Source organism: Oryctolagus cuniculus, chromosome 1, assembly GCF_051225735.1.
Source record: "Oryctolagus cuniculus isolate XC-2025 breed Fujian yellow rabbit chromosome 1, ASM5122573v1, whole genome shotgun sequence".
Lineage (NCBI taxonomy): Eukaryota > Metazoa > Chordata > Mammalia > Lagomorpha > Leporidae > Oryctolagus > Oryctolagus cuniculus.
The window spans coordinates 198,847,237-198,866,923 of NC_142867.1; the positions used below are offsets into that span (position 1 = coordinate 198,847,237).

Here is a 19,687-nt window from a genome sequence, read left to right on the forward strand (position 1 = left end):
CCCGAGGTTCCGGCCCGGCCCGCCGCGGCCTACCTGCGCTGCCCGGCTCTGCGCCCCGCCCGCCGGCCCTGCTCGTCCTCCGGGCCCGCTCTCCGGCTCCGGCCTCGCCCTCCCTTCGCCACACTCGGCCACTTCCGTCCCCGGCGCGTCCCCCACCCCCGGGCGGCGCCCTGGGCCCGCGCTCTATGGTTTTGGGGACCTGCAGGAAGCTGCTCTGGCCCCAGCTCTCGATGCTCGCGAGCCCGCCGAAGACTGGCAGCCCCTCCCCGGCAGGAAGCCAGGGCGCGGCGCAATCCGGAGAAAACACCCCAGCGGCGCCCGAGTTCCCTGTTACACTCGGACTCTTCCTTTTTTCTAGCTCGGGGCGAAGGCGGAGGCGAGTCGCCGGTGTCCCCGCCCCCGGGGCGGGGACGTCCCCCTCATTTGCATCGCCCCCGGGACGTGGCGCAGCACCCGAGCCACTTCCGGCTCGGAGGGAACTACAAGTCCCGAGAGGCCGCGGGGCCGCGTGCGTCACTTGTGCTGTGTTGGAGGCCGAGGGCGACGGAGTCCGGCGGGTGGGTGGGTCGGGCTTGACAGCGACTGCCGCCCCGGCAGCGGGGAAGGCCAGCCGAAGAGGAGCGGTGGGTAGGCGGGAGAGACCCGGCGGTTGGGCTGGGGGTCGTGCCTGGGGCTCGCGTATTGGAACCGGGCTGCGAAGTGAACCCTTGAGTTTCTGCCGTAGATGTCGCAGATGGAGCTGGCGTTGGACCCTGGCGATCAGGACCTGCTCGGCTTCCTGCTCGAGCAGAGCGGAGCATGGGGGGAGGCAGCCGATGAGTCGGTGGAGGCGCCCCCGGATTGGGAGCTGCCGCTTTCCGAGGTGGGTGGGTAGGGCTCCGCGTCAGGGAGGCGCGGCACGTCCGCGAGACCCGGGTGTCAGTGACAGGCCAGGGCCTGGGAATTTGAACCCGGTGCAGGTACTGAGCGACTGGGAGGCAGAGGATCTGCTGAGCACCCTGCTGAGTCCCCCGGCGTCGTTGGCCGACCTCAGCTCCTGCGAGCCCTCGCCTGTGCACCACGATCACACTTACTCCCTCCCACAGGAGCATGTCTCCGTGGACGTAGGTGAGTGACATCAGAAAAGTTGGGAGCTAGAGGAGAGGGTCCGTGGGCCCGGCTAGTCACAATTGCCCTTTTGCAGATAGTGGGAGCTATGGGAAGGAGGAGGCTCCGATGACTCCGCTGTATGTGGAGGAGCCAACAGAGCAGGTAGCTGACTTGATTTTCAGGAGGCTTATCCCCACATTGCACGGGGCGGGGCGGGGCGGGAATTCCCATTTCTTTCGGACATCCCCATGCAACTGCTGCCTACTTCCCCGTAACCTCAGGAGGTTGCTAGGCTGGTACTGACCGAGGAGGAGAAGAGGCTACTGGAGAAGGAGGGGCTTACTCTGCCTGGAACGCTTCCTCTCACCAAGGTAAGGCTCCCATTGGTGGGGCAAAGGCTGGAGGGTGTAGGGGAGGGAGAGTGCAGAGAGGCTGGTCGACCTGTACCGGAATGCAGTCAGATAGGAGTCACTTCTAACGTTATGCTTGGTAGCAGCTGCATTTCAAAATAGCTAGCAGAGAGGATATTCAGTTTCTGATTCAAAGAAATGATAAATGTCTGCAGTGATACATGTGCCAGTTACCCTGCCCTACTTATTTTTACATTGTATACATTACTTAAATGTCACTCTGTATCCTATAGATGTGTGTAATATCAGTGTCAAAAATAAGATACACTTAAGAGGTGAACATCTTAGCAGAGTTGTTGGTTAATATGCTAGATGCAAGGGTGGATCCTGGTTTTGTGAGGCTTCTAACACATTTTGGTGTTCTAAGAAAAAAGATTTCAGAATTATCAATGCAACATTAGCGTAGGGCCTTGGGCAGGACTGTGCAAGGGAAGGGCTCTGCCACTTGGAGTTCATCGGCTTGGTGGTAATCTACATCGCGCTGAATGGGAGAATTGTTTTAGGGAGTTCAATGAGGCTGGATTAAGCCTTCTTTTTTTTTTTTTTTTTTTTTTTGACAGGCAGAATGGACAGTGAAAGAGAGAGACAGAGAGAAAGGTCTTCCTTTTGCTGTTGGTTCACCCTCCAATGGCTGCTGGGGCTGGTGCACTGCGCTGATCTGAAGCCAGGAGCCAGGTGCTTCTCCTGGTCTCCCATGGGGTGCAGGGCCCAAGCACTTGGGCCAGCCTCCACTGCAGAGAGCTGCAGGCCATAGCAGAGAGCTGGCCTGGAAGAGGGGCAACCGGGACAGAATCCGGCGCCCCGACTGGGACTAGAACCCGGCGTGCCGGCGCCGCAAGGTGGAGGATTAGCCTAGTGAGCCACGGCGCCGGCCTGGACTAAGCCTTCTAACAGTACAAATGTAGAAGCATAAGTTTTAAGTTTCAACACTGGGTGGTGACTTCACAAGCACAGTATTGTGACCCTGTAATAAAATAAGTACTTATTAAAGAAATTTTAACTTCTTAAAAGTACAAGATGAGTCAGCAGTGAGATATGGCAAAGCAAGTGGGATGTGGAAGCAGCGTCAATACATGCATTGTCTCTAAAAAGGCAAGACTGTCTTGCTGTCTTTTGTACAAATCACAGTGCATTTTAAGTGCCCAGTTTTGGGCCTGTATCTTTGACAGATACCAAGAGGATGCAGTGATGGTGAAATGTTGGGTTAAGAAGTCTGTCCAGGGTTTTTTTGTGTGTGTGTTTTTTTAAACTCTGAGGAAATGCCAACAGCCTTAAAACAGCTATGTAGAATTTTGTTCTACACGACCCCAGAGATAAGTTCAATGGATAGAAATTACATGGAGGCAGATGTTAATTCAGGGTAAGAAATTTTTCAGTGAATGAAATTGTTAAAAATGCTCTGGCACCTGTGATCTTAACACCTGGTCTTTAGAGGCATTCTGATGGAAACCAAAATGGCTACTGGTTAGGGAGGCTAGACAAGGGATTCCTGCGTTGGCAAGAAGGTCGAGCCCATTTGTCTTCCAGCTCCTCAGTCCAAGGTCCCAAGACCCCTTTCTCTGTCTTCTCTCAGATGGAGGAACAAGTTCTGAAACGAGTGCGGCGGAAGATTCGAAACAAAAAGTCTGCTCAGGAGAGCCGCAGGAAGAAGAAGGTGTACGTGGGGGGTTTAGAGAGCAGGTACGGAAAAGACTTGGGTGGGGCAGAAGCAGTGGTTGGTGGTGTTGGGACTTTGAAGGGGGTGATTCGGGCCTGTCCCCACAGCCTTGTTCTTCTCCCAGGGTATCGAAATACACAGCCCAGAATCTGGAGCTCCAGCATAAAGTGCAGCTCCTGGAGGAACAGAATCTGTGAGCAGCCCTCAGGACCCACCCCTCCCTTCCCCTGCCCATCCCCCTCACTACCGCACTGTCTCACCCTCTGGCCTGCGCTACTCTTGAGTTCTTACTGGGAAGCTCCCACATGCAAGGCCCAGCGCTTGGGCTTTACTGGGTGTGATTCCCGGATGCTCACAGCACTGGGGAATAGATGTACAGGTAACGGTGAGAAATACCAAGAACGAGAAGCGGAAAGTCAGGAAGACCTCTTGAGGCAGGTGGTGTTTGTTGTGGTGTTGTTAGGGCTCGGGCATGGGGCTGGGCAGGGAAAGCCCTGTCTTGGGATTTGGCTGGAGCAGCAGCTCAGGTGAGATGGGCCAGGAACACAGGACACAGAGAGTGCCTGGTGAGGGGCCTGTGCAGAGCTGATCGGGTCACCAGGAACTACTGAAGGTCTTCACAAAGGAGATTAAATCAGGGAGTGAGTTTTGGTTTTGCTTTGTGATTTGTTTTAATGAGGAACTTAACGACATTTTGTCCACAGAGAAAGAAGTCATTTAGGATGAAAGCAGGAAGTCAAGTAGCATGAAAAGAGAAGTTCCAGTGACCAGATGGGAGAAGTGGGCTTTATAAGAGGGTTCCAGGCCGTCTCCCGGGGCCAAGCCTGGGAGTGCTCACACCGTCCCGTTTCTCTAGGTCCCTCCTCGATCAGCTGAGGAAACTGCAGGCCCTAGTGATGGAGATATCAAACAAGACCAGCAGCGGCAGCACCTGTGTGCTGGTGAGGACGGCGATGGGAGGAGAGTCTGTTGTCGGGAGGCAGGGACAGAGGTGCAACCCAGAACCCTTCCTCACATCTCTCCCCTGCTCCAGGTCCTGCTGTTCTCCTTCTGCCTCCTCCTCGTTCCTGCTATGTACTCCTCCGACACGAGGGGGCGCCTGCCGGCTGAGCACGCAGGTAAGACACTTAATGCCTTGAAGGCATGGGCCAGGGAGAGGCCTGGCTGGTCCCTGAAGATTCTGTCTCCTCAGTGTTGTCACGTCAGCTTCGTGCCCTCCCCAGTGAGGACTCTCACCAGCTGGACCTGTCTGCCCTGCCGTCAGAGGTACCCAAGGACAACACAAACCAATTGCTGGTCAGCTCAGACCATGTGCTCCCAGCCCCTGGCAACTCTTCCTGCCTGCTGTACTATATGCCTCAGCCTCCTGATGCAGAGCCTCCCCTAACGTGGCCGTTCCCTGGCCTCTTCTCAGAGGCCCCCTGCCCAGACCCTATCCTTCCCCTGCAGGCAAATCTCACGAGAAATGAGGGACAGCTCCCCGCCCACAGCCCGTCATCTGTCATCTTGCAGGGCAGATACTCAGGTTAGATGTGAGGATGGGGAGAGGAGTCTCAGCAAAAACCTGGGCGGTGGGGGGCTGTCGTTCATCTGTGCCCCGGAGAGGGCAGAGGGCTGGCTTCAGCTCCTGCGCCCTGTTTGGGAGCCCAAAGGCTCAAACACACCACACTTACTGGCTTTGTGGGTCTTTTATTTGTGTACCCTTGTGTTTATCACCCCATGAATGGACCTAGGGAAATCAAGTGATGTCCTAGAACATTTCATGCAGAGAGAGAAGGGATGAAAAGAGAAATAAATAAGTGATTGTGATACCTGGATTACCCCGACCCCTCTTTACTGGCACAGTTGGTGGGGAGGGGAGGAGAGAAGGGAAGGGGTCTGATTGTCCTGGTGGCTCAGGGCTGCAGGAGGTTTTGGAGGGAAGGAGGAAAGGCCAGGCTGGAGGCTGGGCTGCAGCACCTCCCTCCCTGGTTCCCAGGGTCTGCTCTGGGCTCAGGTTTACTAAGGCAATTCCTTTGGTCCAGATTTAGCTCCTTTGCTTAGTCCTCTGTCCTGTCCAACTATTTGCCTGGAGGCCTTTTTCTCCTGCTGCTGTTGCAGGGCCAGCTGCATGGCCCAGATGCTCAGTGGCCGCATGTAGGCCAGCGAGCGGAACACGCGCTGCTGGCAGTATGCCTCCGGGGTCTGGAAGGCCAGGCCCAGGCGCTCCCACACAGTTCGGTAGCAGCCTTCAGCTGTCAGGAAGCCCTCCCGAGTCAGGCCCTGTGGGGAGAGATGGCAGTCACACATACACCCTGATGCCCCCCGGAAAGCCGCTTCACCTGGACAGATGGACAGCAGGGCCTGTGCCCTCAGGGAGCTCCCCGCTGTGGGGAGACAGAGTTGACCACAGCAGAAACCTGAAGGCTCGAGCTGGGCTGCATGCCAGGGATGAGGGGAGGGCTTATTAATAGACAGTATGGCCTAAGGTTATGCCCTGAAGAAACCTGGCGGCTGAAGCAGGCACAGACCGTGGAGAGATGGGGAAGGGGGTGTGTTACCTCTTGGATCATGGTGGCTGCTAGCCCGTAGACCACACCCACCCAGACTTCATCAGACTGCACACTGGATCTATCAGGCACACCATGGGGCTGCATCCCATTCACGGCCCCCATTCCCCCTCCTGCGAAGGCCTGGACATTGAGTTCGAAGATCGTTTGGAGCGCGCGGACCACGTGTGGAGTGGGAAACACCTGGGGGCAGGGGTGAGAACCTGGTCTTGCACTTGCTTCCCACCTCCAAGGAAAACCCACCTTTCTCTCGGGCTCCAACTAGCCTCTCACCTCAGTGTCTCCTTCTCCTAGGCCACAGGCCCTCAGGAACCACTGTCCAGCACACTGGTCAGACATGACACTACGAGACTGAGGCTGAGAGCTGCTGTCATAGTTGTAATAGCGACCTGGAGTAGAAGGGCAAAGGACAGCTCTTGGCATCCCCACAGTTGCCCCAAGACTCTCTAGGTTCCCTCAACTCACCGTTCCATAGCAGTCTCTCATAGGCTTCTTGGCCCCGGCGGAGGATGTGAGCAAACTTATTCTGCACGTCCTGGGCCCCACAAAGAGCAGCCACCTGGACCATCACAGCCACCGCTGCCAGCCACAGCCCTCCACAGTAGGCACTGGTCAGGGGCACAGGTTTGGAGGTCAGACTGCACCTCCAGCCACTCCCATGCAAATAGAACACTGAGTGCCCGGTCCCCACCACTGGCCTCCTAGAAACCTCTCCCCGAACCTGGGGCCGGTGGTGACCCATCCATCGTAGGTCTGGTCTGCATAGCCTCCATTCTCAATGAGTCCATCGTGGTCCTTGTCAAACTTCATCTCTGACTCCATCACAGCCTAGAGAGGGACCAAGACACTGCAGACCTAGGTACTAAGGACAGAGAGTAGCCAAACACCAGTAATGCCCCTGGCACACTGGCCACCGTGCACGCATCCCTTACTAGACACACAGGCCACATGTCCTTCAGGAAGCTTTGGTCACCCGTCAGGTAATAGTCCCGGTACACTTGCAACACAAACTTCAGGTTCAGGTCCTTCCAGTCAGCTGTGTCGTGGATCAAGTATGCATTGATCCGGAGCCACGGCTCATCATCTGTGGGAGAGGAGGGGCCCTGGTCCATTTGCATTGGCCGGTAGGGTTGAGGGTGCACAAAAGAAGGAAGGGCAGCTGGCCTCGGGGTGGAGGAGTTCCTACCTGGGTCCCCAACATCATGGGGGATGACATTCTTCCTTTTCACAGGTCCCATCACCCCACTCATCAGGTACCGTCGCCGTGTCAGGTCCTCCTTCAGAGTGGCCAGAGCTGGGGAGCAGATGTACAAGTGAGTGGGGAGAGGCAGGGAACAGACAGAGCTCTGGCTGTGACCCCGAAGGCAGCCAATTAGCAGAATGCAGATTTATTTGGGGGGAAGGGGAAGAGGAGACAATCTGAAGAACCATAGGTTCAGGGGAGCCGAGAGGGCAGAAGAGGCACGAAAGGGACCCTCACCCATGTCATACTGTAGACTGAGCTCGAGTTTGGGCCAGAGCATGATGAGGGCAAAGGAAGCGTAAAAGTGGACATCATATGTGTTGTACATGCGGTACTCCTGGCCTGGAGGAATGAGGGAGACATACTGTTGTCAGAATTCCTGGTTCCGCTTCCCAGCCCCCTACTTAGCTTGTCATCTAGAGTTAGAGGAGAGACACTATCGCTAATCCACACCTGCCATTGACCCCCTCATCCCAACCCATACCCTGGGGTAGGCAAAATCCATCACTTGTTTTTTAGGGCAGTACCTGGCCTGCCCTATACCCCAGGCCACCAGCAGCCCGTACCCTCAAGGTAGCCAAATCGACCATAGTCACGTAGGATGGGGCGCAGCTGACACATGCCCCCTTCCAGCTCCTCCGGGAGGGAGTCCTCAGGAACTTCCAGCCACACTGTGCCTCCATCGGCCACAAAGTATAGTTCATTGAACAGTGCAGATTTGTACCAGGCAGGCAAGGATCTGGAGAGGCAAGAGGAGGGACCTGTTCAGTAAGTATGGCGCTCCCAGGGCAGGAGTCTGGGAGCCAGCACAGTGGGAGCACAAGTGAATCCTAGCACAACGCCAGCGGCCTTGGGGGGCAGACGGTATACCTAGGAGTCCCACCTGGAGTGTAAGTGTGTGGGAGAAAGGCACAAGGTGGGCCCCCTTGGTACCTGTCATCCAGTACTGGGCTCTGCCAGGCGGAGATCCTGTCTTCCCAGTCTGCATATCGGCACAGTGCATAGTGGCTAAGGGCAGGTGCTGCATCACCATCTGGGCCAAAGAACCTTGTGTACCGCCTGGGGCAGAAGCAAAGGGGAGGCATGGAACAGACTGCACGTCAAAGCCCCAGGGCCTGGGATCCTGTGCTTTCTTGGCCCCCTCACCTGTGGTAGACTTGGCCCTTAGCTCCAAACATGATCTTGGGCATGTCCCAAGCCAGTGAAAACTCTAGGCGGCACTGGCCTCGGGGTGGCAGCTTGCTGGAAACACAGACAGCTCCAGCGATGCCCACTCCTTTCTGGGAAGGAGTGCTTTGTCCTGAGAGAAGCATGGGAGGGATCAGCACAGGCACTCCTGACAGCTCCTGGGCTAGGGATCACTAACTTGGGGGCAAGGCCTGTTCATTAGCAGGCCTCCCACCCCGGGTCCCAAAACAGGGACGACCTTTCTTCCCACCACCTCCCTGTCAGACCCCCCATCACCAGCAGGGGAGTCCAGCTGTCCATCCTGAAGTAGATCCTGCCACACCTGCTGCCCAGTGCCGTCAGGGTCAAAGGCTGTGACGTGGGTGACCGTAGTGTCTGCCTGTTGGGGCCAAAGACACCGTAAGGGCAAGCTGCACCGGTGTGCTGACTCTGACTAGCCCTCCGGCTCCTCTGGCTTCCTCTCACCTCCAAGTTCCAGAGGCTGCGAAGGTGGGACTTAAGAAGAGTTGAAGGAATGAAGACAACATGATGGGGGTAGAGGTGAGTTTAGGGAGCAGCCTGACAGCAGAGGGTTCAGGGGTAAGGTTGTGTGTGTGTGTTGGGGGTCTCTTCCATTACCGTGAGGCGCGCAGCCACAGCCATTGTGTAGGGATTCGGAACAGTTGGATGATGTAGCAGCAGCCCCTGGACGGTCTGCCCATCTCGCTCCAGACAGAAGGGCTCATTCCACAGACCCCCTGAGGCATCGTCTCCATCCCCTAGTCCATTCCGCATGGAGAACATGATGGACACATCCAGAGCTTCGTCCCCCTCGTTTTCCACGTCCCACACAAAGACTCCTACAGGCAGGCAGCTGTCCTGGAGGCAGAAGATCGGACTTAGATGGTTCTGGTGTGGCTCCTCCTGGTCCCACTCCCCAGACTCAGTTCTGAGCACAGAAAACCTGATTCAGATACTTTGCAATATACTCCATCTGTCATGCACTTGCATCTCCTCATTTCCCTAGGTAAGCTGCGTAGCAGCGGACACAGAAGACTGGAACCATCTGTGCAGCGATGGTGAAGCCAGTGTGACATTCCTGGCTCCAGCGACTCCCTTTCACAGGTCATGGGATTTCCAGCAGAGGCAGATCCCAGGGGAGGGAGAGCAATGGAAGGGGCAGAGGCGGAGCCTCACCTGGTAGTCGTGGGGCAGGATGGGTGTGATCTGGCGGCAGGTGAGGGTGACGTTCTGGCCGGGAAGCTGGTAGACAGTCCAGGCTCGGGGATAGAGGGCGTGGTAAAAAGCAAAGTACCCACACAGGCCCCAGTTCCAGCTGCGCAGGACACTCGGGCGCTCCAGGGACAGGACTTGCTGGTACACCGTCCTCCCTTCCCGACGCAAGCACACTGTGAACTTAATCAAGATGACAGATAGGCTAGGACAGGGCAACCCACTCTCACCACAAACTGGTCCCTCTCCCCTCTGAGCAGCTCCTCCCCTTCCACCTGTGACTGTTACAGCCTCAAGTCATCCCCCAGACCTCCCACAAGCTCAGTGAGCCACAGCCAAACGCCACTACCCCCCCCAGCTCTCCCCAGCTATCTTCCTTTCCCTTTTCCACTACTGTGGTGTCAGTGCCTTAATCTAGGCCACACAATCTCTGCCCCCTCTTATCTGAGTAGCAGAGTGATCTTTCTTACAGACGAATCAAGATATGGCAGTCTCTGCCCATGTTTCAGTGACTCCCATGACCCTCAGGTTAAAGTCTAAACTCTTACCTGACTTTCAAAGGCCTTCTTGTCCTGGCCTCTCCCTATCAGCTCATCCCTTGGTCAAGCACCTGTATTCTGGTCATATAAAACACTCTGTTCCTTGAGCTTACTATACTACATTTTCTCCTCCACGCCATTGCTCTTGTACGTTCTCCATGCAGCAAAAGTCCTTATCCTTCAAGGTCTAGGTCAGGTGACAACTCCTTTTCCTCCCCTCATCTTCCTCCAGCAGTGAGTCATCTGGTGTCCCCCATCCATCTGGGCTAGCATTTGGAGTGCTATGTCATAAATCATTTACTTACCCCTCTGTCTCTCTGCTTGCTGTATGCGTTCTGAGGGGAGGGGCGCTTGCTAGTTTGCTGATACAGCCCTCAGAGCTGGCATGTGTGGGAAGAGCATGAGCAAAGTCCATAGCACTACCTCTTTTTAAAAAAAAAATACCTGACCTCTCACTTTAGTACTGATGTGCTCTCTCCAAGTTCAACCTCCTGGGTAAAAAATGTAAGCTCCTGGAGAGTAGGAGCACTGAGAGATTAACATCTCTTCCCTTGGCTCAAACTTTGCCTGGTATTTTTTACTGTATATTGAGCACCTTTCATGTTATTATAGTAGTGTATAATAGTTAAGATCACAGAGAAAATTGGTTCTGAAGCCCAGTCTTTCCAATTAGCAGCTCTGTGACCTTGGACATGTGACTAAACACTATGGCTCTTCATTTCCTTGTGTGTAAAACAAGCATGACCATGCTACTTACCTCGCAGGGCTGTTTCTCATATTAACTACACAAGAAGCCTAGCACTGTGCCTAGGCACTCTGAGCATGCAGTAATTAACTGGAGACTCACTATTCTAGAAGGCGTTCCCCTCGGGATACCTCAGGGGTGAGGCAGAGAGGGACTGGGGGCACTAAGCAGGGCTAGTAAACCAGAATTGGGAATGGCATTGTCGTTAATGGGACTTAACGTCTGCTAGTCGCTCTCCTTTGGAGATGAGCCAAAAGCTGAGGCAGGGCTCAGGTAGGAAGTGCTGGGCAGAGAACTCCAAAGAGGAGGTTGCTAGGGAGATATCCTAAAAGGCTAGTGGCTCCGGCAATTTAAGGCCTCAGTGTTCTATAGGAGCAGGAGGGAAGAAATGCTTCAGAGAAGGGATGACGCCTGGAGATCTGAGCCTGGGAAGAGAAGGCTTTTGAGGCCCTTAGCCAGAGAGACCTCCTGAGGTAGCAGCAGCAGCAGCAGGAAGCTGACCCCTGGCTGAAGATTTTCAAGGCAGGATGAAGGCTGGTCCCACTGTGCATCTTTTATTAGCACAGGGTTGCAGACATTTGGTTATATTTTCTCTTCTAAGCCTACCAAGTGTGCCTTCAGCCAAGTCCAGTGACCTGAGGATTCTCTGCACTCTCAGTGGTTGGTACTGGCACTGCTAGTAGAGCCGCAGCTACAGCAAGGTAGGCAGGAGGCATTCACTAGAGATACGCCAGGGCCGTTTTTGCTTTCCAGGAACTGTGCTGTGTGTCTGTCTTATTTCTCTAACACATCCTTGCACACGCTGTGCACACAGAGAGCATCCTGAAAGTACCGACTAGACCGGTATAGACCGGTACATATACCCAACTGTCACATCCTGCACTGTCCTCTGCCTCCTGGCTCTTACTTGGTCAGCGATGACTGTGCGGTGCTGGTACATTCCAGGATCAAGCTGCCAACGACAGAACTGACCTCTCCAGCCACGGGTGATCGTGCCGCCCCCAATGCCACCCAAGGGACAACCTAGAGGGAGAATCAGGATGGTTAGTGGTATGTGGAGAGAGGTTAGCAAACCTATTTCTCACTCTACACTATAAAGATGGGTTCCTCTGAAAACCGAGTGCATGGAGCAGTGTCGTTTGCATAAACTGGAAGCTTCTTTGCCTAACTCCATGGCACATCTGGAGTCTGGGCCCTCTCTGGGTAGAGCAGAGCAGGAGCGGGGCTCACCGTAGATCTGTCTCAGGGGCACGCAATTGAACATGTCGATGAAAGGAGTCTTCTTTTCCACCTGTGTCTTCCGGTACCACCACTTCAAGTACCTGAGGAGCAAGTGCAGCGTGAGCGGGCGGTTCTCACAGGCTGCAGGCACCGGCCTCTCTGGACACCCAGCTGGCACCTTCCAAGGACCCCCCACCTCGGTGCCCAAGCCTCTCTCCTTGACTTCTTTGCAAGTAAAAGTCCCCTCTGTCTCCCCAGCAGCCCAGCTCCACTGGCAAAGGACTGCTTTTGTTTCTCTTCTTTGTTCTCCTCAGAAGGGGCTTTCTGATCTTCCCTCACCTCTCTAACTCCACGGCTGCTGCCAGGGCTTCTGTCTGTGGTGTTGAAAGGGCCAGTTATGGTTTCCTGGCCCACATCCTCCACCCCTCACGCCCTAACCTCCAAACAGCATTGGCCGCTGGGATAATCATTTCCTTAGTATGATTAGTTTTCTTCCTGATTATGAAAGGTGAATGTCTGGAGAATATATTAGGTGGAAGGGGAAAAAAAGTCATCCCACCCATAAATAACCAATGTTTACTTACATTTTGGTTACTTCCTCTAAAGTCTTTTTTTTTTTTAATTTCAGCATTTAAACTGAAAGTTTTCTGATTTTGCTGTTTCATAATATCCCAGTGAAGCCTCTGAAAACTCCCAGCATTTTTCTGACCTCACCACAAGAAACAATGCCTGTAGTCAACAGGTGAATGAGTCTGTTTTTATGGTTCTGACATTTGTCCCAGCCTGTATCTGAATCTTAGCCCCTGCAAACTCTCATTCAGGATGGGTCCTCACTAAGCAACCCCTGGCCTGCCACGCTGTTGCCCACTCTCCTCCCTGTCCAACCAACACCTGCTGCTCGGTCACACCGCGAGCAACTGGATATGTAAGCCCTTCAGCCCAGGTTTCCTCACCTACAAAATGGGGCTACCTCTGGCCCTAGCTACTTCATGGAATGGTTGAAGGCGCAAATGACAAGTAGATAAGAAAGCCATCAAGTGGAATATTCGTGACAGGTCTGATTATGACCTGCACGCACACTCTATAAATCCCTCATCACGCACTGCCTTGTTATTTCAATACTGCTCATGTGAGTCTGACATACTTCTAAGTGCCTTGGGGAAAGGGACAGCAACAACGACTAGTTGAGTATTACCCACATCTCTGAGCACAGGGCAGGGCTCAGGGTCTGCAGTGCATAAATAAATATTTGCTGAATTTACAAATGAATGGATGGACATAAAATGGAGCAGACAGACTGCAGCAGGGGAGGAGGACTGTCATTAAAGAATATGATAGCACGTTCTGGGGCTGAGGAGCAGGGGGAGAAGACAAAGGACGAGGTGAGAGGAGGGCAGAGGGCCTCTGCACCGGCTCAGAGGAAACGGACTTTGAAACGAGAGGCCAAGAGGCCGGGTAGGCTTGGCGGAGGGAGGCGGGTGCAGTCGGGAGAAGAAAAGCAAGATATGAAGACAGTCAGAAGGGAGAACTGGTCAGAGCTCTGTCTCACCTGTGCTCCCTCCTCGCTACAGACCTTCTCGTTCCCAAAGCCCTGTGTCAGTGACCCCACTTCATCCTGGTATGGCGAGCCAGGGTCCGGGGCTAGGCACAGCTTCAAGCCTCTGTGACTAGGCTCATTTTTCAGGGCAAAGGGGTGAGGATGCCTGCCTGTTCTTGACCACAAAGTCCCCACCACTTGCAACCCACTCTAGAGCTGCTGCTAGTACCGAGTCTTATTTTGATGCAAAGAGCTCTGGGGTCAGAGTTTGACTGCATCAGTTTCAGAAGCAGCTTGGAGGGATGATATTCTCCAGTACAGGCCACCCACAGGCACTGGGAAAAGAGCCAGCTGTCCAAGGAGCACCAGGCCTCTTCCCACTGACCTGCCAGGGGTCAGGAATACGGCCTCCCCACCACAGCCCCACAGCACTGACAAGGGAAGAGACAGGTGCCCTAGTTTAGGAGTCAGAGCTGGGCTTCCCTTCCCAGATCTGTGATTACTGTGTGGACTGACTCAGGATGACCTCAGGGCGATGCTTTCCGTCTTCACATCCACCTGCTCCTGTGACTAGGTATGGCTCCTCATCGCCAGTCTCTGAACGAATGGAGATCTCGGTGGGTCCTACAGCCCGAATAAGTTCTGGGGATGTCTGTAATCTCTGGGCAGGGGAGAGACTAGGGCAAGTTTTGGAAAACCATCACCAAACACTCTGCTTTTTAGATCAGGAGCTGTCTGCGGGAATGGAGTGAACAGCATCTCTAATCACCCTGTCTTTAGGGTGGACAGCGGGCACTGTCTCCCCTATCCCTGCAGTGGAAGCTTGAAGAAAGAAACAGATGAGTGCTGGAACCCTTAACACAGTGTGCCTAAATGAGGTGGAGAGAAGGCCTCGGCTGCACGGGCCGATCTGGGACTGAGAACCTCCTGCTCCAAACACCGTCAGACCATCCTTTCCCACTTAGCTACAAAGTAGCACAGCTAATCCCAGAAGGAAGTCTTTGGAAAACATGGTGGTGGTGGTGGTGGGGTAAATGTGAAAGGCTGCCTGCAGGGCCAATGATCTGTTCCTACTGTTGCAAAGAGCTCCGACCTGGTGTCTCCCTCCAAAACCACAGGCGCTGGCGACTGGGCGCTTGACTGGGACCCCGGGCCCGCCTGCCTTCTCAGCCTTTCCACCTCTGCCGGCAGTCTTGAGCAGGAACAAGTGAAGGCCGGAACACCCTAGGCACTGGGAGCTACTCACCTCAAACCCATGCCCAGATGCTTTACCAGGTTGCTAAGGGAGACGTTGTTAGCTTGAAAGGGTTTCCTCTTCTCTGCAAACTCATGAGCCAGGCAGATGCGCCAGCCAAAGGGAGGTACCCGGTAGCCCCGGGCTGTACCCTCATAGGAGGCCATCAGCTGCCCAGAGTCCTCTGGATCACAGGAGCCTGGCTCATTCGGGGATCGACTGGCCTCAGGACTCTCGCAGTCTGGAACGTGCACGGCCTCGGTGCCTCCGGTATCCTCAGGGCAACGAGCCTCTCCTTTGGCACAGCTGATCTGCTCCGAGGCCGGGACTCCGGTTCCCATGTTCCTCGGATGCTGGGTGCCCACGACCTGGATGGCCCCGGGCCCTGCGCCTTCCAATACCAAGTATCTCGCAGCCAAATCCAGATGCAGGCGCCGGTGGCAGTTGGGTGCCGTCCCGGGGGGGGCGTTCGTTGGGGAAAGCCGAGGTGAGCGAGCGTCTCTGCAGAGCCGAGGAGCTCTCGCTGCTGCGGCGCCGGCGACAGCAATGAAGCCACCTCGGGCTCCCGTTCCGCCGTAGCTCTAGGTCCTGGGCGGGAAGGGTCGGGCCTCGTCGTCATTGGGCCGCGGAGATTAGCTCGCCCGGCCAAAGGGCGACTGGGCCCGCGGAAAGGGGCGGAGCTGCAGGACCTGCCCGCCAGGCTCCGCCCCCGGGGCCGGCCCGGGAGCGCGCGGCAGCCCAGGCCAGGTCCTCCGGCCGAGGCACCAGCCCTCCCCGGGCTGGGCGCCGGGTCCCGCCAGCCGGTATCTGGGGGCAGCACCCACCCCCAGGTGTCAGCGCGTGGGAAGGTGACCCACGGCGCCAGGACAACCCGAGCCCCTTCCGGTCCGGCCAGCCGGTTGCTTCCGGCCGGAAGGGGCTCCTGGTAGGGTGGCGGAGGGGGGGGGGCACTGAAGGGAAGTCCCGCCCCTGCAGCGCCGCGGACGCCGCGGACGCCGCCGTGCACCTGGCCTGGTCCGGGAGGGCCGGGCAGGTGAGTGGGGGCCCCTTTGGGGCCGGGACCCCCAGTGTCCATCGTGCCCGGTGACGGGCGGCCGTGGTCTTGGGCTGAGTTTGGAACCCTGAGGGAAGAGCAGCGGAGGCCAGCCTGGGACTCCAGTGGGTTACGGGAAATAACAAGCGGCCTCAGGGCGAGGGACTGGGACCCAGAGAGATGCCCGCCCGCACGGTAGTCCAGCAGTCCCTGTCTCTGCCGTCTCCCTGCCCCCTCCCCAAGTTCGGGTGCTTCCCTCAGGCTCCGGGGTGCTGCCCTTAGCCCTGACTCCTTGGTGCTTGCCTCGGACACCCCTCCCCGCCGGGGCGCTGACCTGGGACTCCTCTTGTTTGCTTCTAGATCTGGTTGCGGAGCTGCCATGATTGAAGTGGTAGCAGAGCTGAGCCGGGGTCCTGTGTTTCTGGCGGGGGAGGCGCTGGAGTGCGTGGTGACCGTCACCAACCCCCTGCCTCCCACGGCCACTTCTGCATCCAGGTGGGGATGCTGATACTGAACGGGGGGGGCCCTTCCGGGAGGAAGCCAGCTTGGTGTCTGGTGCTGCACCAGAGCTTAGGGTATGCTGTAGCTGCACCACCGCTTCTGCTCATTGTGCTCTCCTCGTAGGAAAGGGCTGTTTAACGGAGGGTGGCGGTGACATAGCCGGCCTCCCCGGTACCCACTGGACGCTGCTCTTTGTTTAATGGTGTGTCTTTGGTGTTCTGGATTTCTTGGTCACCAAGACGGCCACCTGATCTTGCTGGTCTCATCAGGCAGTGTGGTAGGGAGTTTGGGAATGTGTTCATGAGGAGCTACCCTCTGACAACTCGCTTTCCTCTTCTCACAGCGAGGCTCTGGCCTGGGCCAGTGCCCAAATCCACTGCCAGTTCCATGCTAGTGAGAGCCGAGTGGCCCTGCCTCCCCCTGACTCGAATCAGCCGGAAGTCCAGCCTGACAGCCAGACTGTCTTCCTGCCACACCGAGGTTGGAGATGGGGGCGGGGGCTACTACTGATTACCTTGGGGAGGGGGTAGAGTCCTTGTCACCCGAGGTGAAGTTACCGAGTTGTTCTTGTGCATCGGTGTAGTCTCTGTCACATCAGGCATGTGGGGGCACGTACTGTAGGAGGGCCTAAGACTGTGTCCCCACGTCACAACAGGAAGAGAGCGATGGCCGGCCTTTCCTTTCACTGCCTCTGCTTCCCCTGCCAGCCTGGACAGCAGGGCCGCTCAGCTGCAGTCTTCTTACCTCCTTTAGGTGAGAGGGGCCAGTGTATCCTTTCTACTCCACCGAAAATTCTCTTCTGCGACCTGAGGCTAGACCCCGGAGAGTCCAAATCATGTGAGTGACTGTCCCCACCCCTCAGTTGCCCTCTGAGTGTGCTGGAGGGAGTACTCCTGTGGCTGCCTTTGGCTGTCCTGATTGCCACTTCCCAACCAGACTCCTACAGTGAAGTGCTGCCCAGAGAGGGACCACCCTCGTTTCGGGGTCAGTCAGTCAAGTACGTCTACAAACTGACCATTGGCTGCCAGCGCGTCAACTCACCCATCACTTTACTCAGGGTCCCTTTGAGGGTGCTCGTGCTGACTGGTAAGTGAGGGTTCCTGGGGAAGGGCTGGGGGGGGGGGATAGAGCCTTACCAAGGCAGGGGAGGTCTGGGGAGCTGCCCACAGAGGCTTCAGGGCAACTTCCTGGGCTCCGCGAAGGTGCCGAGAGTCGGGGAGGGAGCATTCTGGGGGATAGTTTGATGTGTAAACCCCAGTCTTGGCTGCCTGACCTTCAGCCCTGTCAGGCTGGAGTCTAAGACCCTAACCTCTAGTCATCTCTGTTGCCTACCAGCGTCGCCTCTCTGCTCATTCTCTCTCTAGGCCTTCAAGATGTCCGGTTTCCCCAGGATGAGGCTGTAGCCCCATCCAGTCCGTTCTTGGAGGAGGATGAAGGTGGGAAGAAGGATTCGTGGCTGGCTGAGCTTGCCGGGGAGCGCCTGATGGCGGCCACATCCTGCCGCAGCCTCCGTGAGAACCCTCTCTGAATTTTTTTTTTTTTTTTTTAAGATTTATTTATTTCAAAGTCGGAGTTACACAGAGAGAGAGAGAGAGAGAGAGAGAGAGAGAGAGGTCTTCCAACTGCTGGTTCACTCCCCAATTGGCCACAATGGCCAGAGCTGTGCTGATCCAAAGCCAAGAGCTTCTTCCAGGTTTCTCACATGGGTGCAGGGAACTGCTGTCCCAGGCCATAGCAGAGAGCTGGATTGGAAGTGGAGCAGCTGGTCTCGAACCGGCACCCATATGGGATGCTGGCGCTTCAGGCCGGGGCATTAACCTGCAGTGCCACAGCACCGCCACCCCTTCACCTCTGAATTGCCCCAGCCCACCCTTCCCTCATAGTATTTCTATCCCAGAGACAGAGTCTTTTGACTGTCATACATGAGGGGACTTCAGAAAGTTCATGGAAAATTTGTATTTTAATTCCATGTTTTCCCTTTGTACTTCTGTAAAGCCATTGACATCTCATCCCTGCTTATAAAGAAAGGCCCAATCTTTTGGCTTCTGATGCCTACTCCTAGACTCTCCCCAGTGTAGACTCCAGGTTGACCAGGTCCCGTTGTCCCCAGATCTGTACAACATCAGTGATGGCCAAGGGAAAGTTGGGACATTCGGCATCTTCAAATCTGTGTACAGACTCGGCGAGGACGTGGTAGGGACCCTAAACTTAGGGGAAGGAACCGTAGCTTGTTTGCAGGTGAGAAGGGAGCTGAGCTGCCGGGGCACTGGGCCTGGAGGGTTGGGAGGGACGAGAAGGGCCTGCATAAAGAGGGTGGTTTGTGGAAGTGGGTCATGCTGTCTCCCTGGGTCCCTTTGGTAAGGCAGCTTGAGGCTGGGCTGCCCTCTCACCCGATCAGCAGTTCTGAATGCCTGTGAACCCACATCTCTCTTCTTGCTTCCAGTTTTCAGTAAGCCTACAGACTGAGGAGCGGGTACAGCCTGAGTACCAGCGGCGCCGTGGGGCAGGAGGTGTCCCCTCTGTGTCCCATGTGACTCATGCGCGCCACCAAGAGTCCTGCTTACATACAACCAGAACCAGCTTCTCCCTCCCTATCCCTCTCAGCTGCACCCCAGGCTTCTGCACAGCCATTGGTGAGACCCAGACTGTTAATGGAGAAGGGGCTAGTAGGCAGCAAAATGCTAGGTAGGGTGTAATCGATCTCCATTCCTCATGCACTCCCCCAGGATATCCACCTCCAACCTCTAGCTCGTGGTACTTTCTCAGATCTTTATCCTCTATCTCTATTCCTTGGATGCCCCGACCCCTAGCGTCTTAGCTTTACAGAACTCCTGCGTCCCTACCCATGGGCCCCCTGTGATGTGCGTATCTGATTCCCCAGCATCTCTACTTGGAGTCAGCTAGTCCTGATGTCCCACATGGGCCATGAGATTCTTTTTTTTTTTTTTTTCTTTTTTGATAGGCAGAGTGGACAGTGAGAGAGAGAGAGAGACAGAGAGAAAGGTCTTCCTTTTGCCGTTGGTTCACTCTCCAATGGCTGCTGTGGCCGGCGCGCTGCGGCCAGCGCACCGCGCTGATCCGATGGCAGAAGCCAGGTGCTTCTCCTGGTCTCCCATGGGGTGCAGGGCCCAAGCACTTAGGCCATCCTCCACTGTACTCCCGGGCCACAGCAGAGAGCTGGCCTGGAAGAGGGGCAACCGGGACAGAATCTGGCGCCCCGACCGGGACTAGAACCCGGTGTGCCGGCGCCACTAGGCGGAGGATTAGCCTAGTGAGCCGCGGTGCTGACCCCGGCCATGAGGTTCTTGACACTGCTATCCTCACTGTACATCTCTGGTTAAAACATTAGTTTTACTTATTTATTTATTTATTTATTCTGACAGGCAGAGTTAGACAGTGAGAGAGAGAAAGAGAGAAAGGTCTTCCTTTTCTGTTGGTTCACCCCACAAGTGGCTGCTACAGCCAGTGTGTTGCGCTGATCCGAAGCCAGGAGCCAGGTGCTTCCTCCTGGTCTCCCATGCGGGTGCAG

The 19,687-nt window shown here is 55.8% G+C and overlaps 4 protein-coding genes across 14 annotated transcripts in view; 2 read left to right on the forward strand and 2 right to left on the reverse strand.

Moving 5' to 3' along the window:
- TLN1 (talin 1) overlaps positions 1-344 on the reverse strand; it is a 32,304-nt gene extending 31,960 nt beyond the window's left edge. For both annotated transcript variants that reach the window (XM_051856512.3, XM_008268739.5), the window contains exon 1: positions 34-344. The gene's annotated coding sequence lies outside the window, so the exon portion shown is untranslated. The remainder of the gene's footprint in view (positions 1-33) is intronic.
- On the forward strand, positions 237-4,973 carry CREB3 (cAMP responsive element binding protein 3). Of its 4 annotated transcripts, none has more exons than XM_089300456.1 (10): positions 237-376; positions 725-862; positions 960-1,107; positions 1,184-1,251; positions 1,371-1,460; positions 3,073-3,179; positions 3,281-3,349; positions 4,013-4,097; positions 4,190-4,274; positions 4,349-4,973. In XM_089300456.1, exons 2-10 carry the CDS (start codon positions 725-727, stop codon positions 4,684-4,686), a joined length of 1,128 nt encoding a protein of 375 aa, XP_089156582.1. In that variant the 5' UTR covers positions 237-376; the 3' UTR covers positions 4,687-4,973. The 4 variants fall into 4 exon arrangements, with proteins under 4 accessions (XP_089156582.1, XP_069910164.1, XP_017194592.3 ...); XM_070054063.2 differs by lacking the exon at positions 237-376 and adding an exon at positions 520-627; XM_017339103.3 differs by lacking the exon at positions 237-376 and adding an exon at positions 520-623.
- Positions 4,830-15,310, reverse strand: GBA2 (glucosylceramidase beta 2). The gene is made up of 17 exons (XM_008268999.5): positions 14,637-15,310; positions 11,863-11,954; positions 11,540-11,655; positions 9,313-9,531; positions 8,755-8,994; positions 8,413-8,515; positions 8,095-8,248; positions 7,882-8,007; positions 7,515-7,687; positions 7,186-7,290; positions 6,892-6,999; positions 6,638-6,789; positions 6,427-6,533; positions 6,171-6,313; positions 5,979-6,094; positions 5,697-5,888; positions 4,830-5,418 (listed from the first exon to the last, which is right to left on the reverse strand). The coding sequence occupies exons 1-17, from the start codon at positions 14,963-14,965 to the stop codon at positions 5,158-5,160; spliced, it is 2,736 nt and encodes a 911-aa protein (XP_008267221.2). The 5' UTR covers positions 14,966-15,310; the 3' UTR covers positions 4,830-5,157.
- A 198-nt stretch (positions 15,311-15,508) lies between these two features.
- Positions 15,509-19,687, forward strand: part of RGP1 (RGP1 partner of RAB6A GEF complex) — a 36,169-nt gene continuing 31,990 nt past the window's right edge. For 4 of the 7 annotated variants that reach the window (XR_011380887.2, XM_070054112.2, XM_070054102.2 and 1 more), the window contains exons 1-8: positions 15,509-15,657; positions 16,018-16,152; positions 16,502-16,638; positions 16,912-16,995; positions 17,095-17,244; positions 17,523-17,669; positions 18,269-18,396; positions 18,602-18,791. Coding sequence is in view for 6 of the 7 variants with exons in the window: in XM_070054112.2 (XP_069910213.1) it covers positions 16,037-16,152; positions 16,502-16,638; positions 16,912-16,995; positions 17,095-17,244; positions 17,523-17,669; positions 18,269-18,396; positions 18,602-18,791 (952 nt within the window). In the remaining variant the exon portion in view is untranslated. Of the gene's footprint in view, positions 15,658-15,727; positions 15,853-16,017; positions 16,153-16,501; positions 16,639-16,911; positions 16,996-17,094; positions 17,245-17,522; positions 17,670-18,268; positions 18,397-18,601; positions 18,792-19,687 lie in introns of those variants that run through there. The other 3 variants (XM_051856718.3, XM_089300509.1, XM_089300493.1) reach the window with 3 other exon arrangements.

Bases quoted from the DNA above. Each gene is read 5' to 3' on its own strand.
- CREB3 (XM_089300456.1), top strand. From the start codon at position 725: ATGTCGCAGATGGAGCTGGCGTTGGACCCTGGCGATCAGGACCTGCTC. The intron at 1,108-1,183 runs GTGAGTGACATC...GCCCTTTTGCAG, and splicing joins GCATGTCTCCGTGGACGTAG to ATAGTGGGAGCTATGGGAAG. The intron at 4,098-4,189 runs GTGAGGACGGCG...CCCCTGCTCCAG, and splicing joins GCGGCAGCACCTGTGTGCTG to GTCCTGCTGTTCTCCTTCTG.
- GBA2 (XM_008268999.5), bottom strand. From the start codon at position 14,965: ATGGGAACCGGAGTCCCGGCCTCGGAGCAGATCAGCTGTGCCAAAGGA. The intron at 7,000-7,185 runs GTGAGGGTCCCT...TCTGCTCCCCAG, and splicing joins CAGTCTACAGTATGACATGG to CTCTGGCCACTCTGAAGGAG. The intron at 5,419-5,696 runs GTAACACACCCC...CTCTCCCCACAG, and splicing joins CAGCCACCATGATCCAAGAG to GGCCTGACTCGGGAGGGCTT.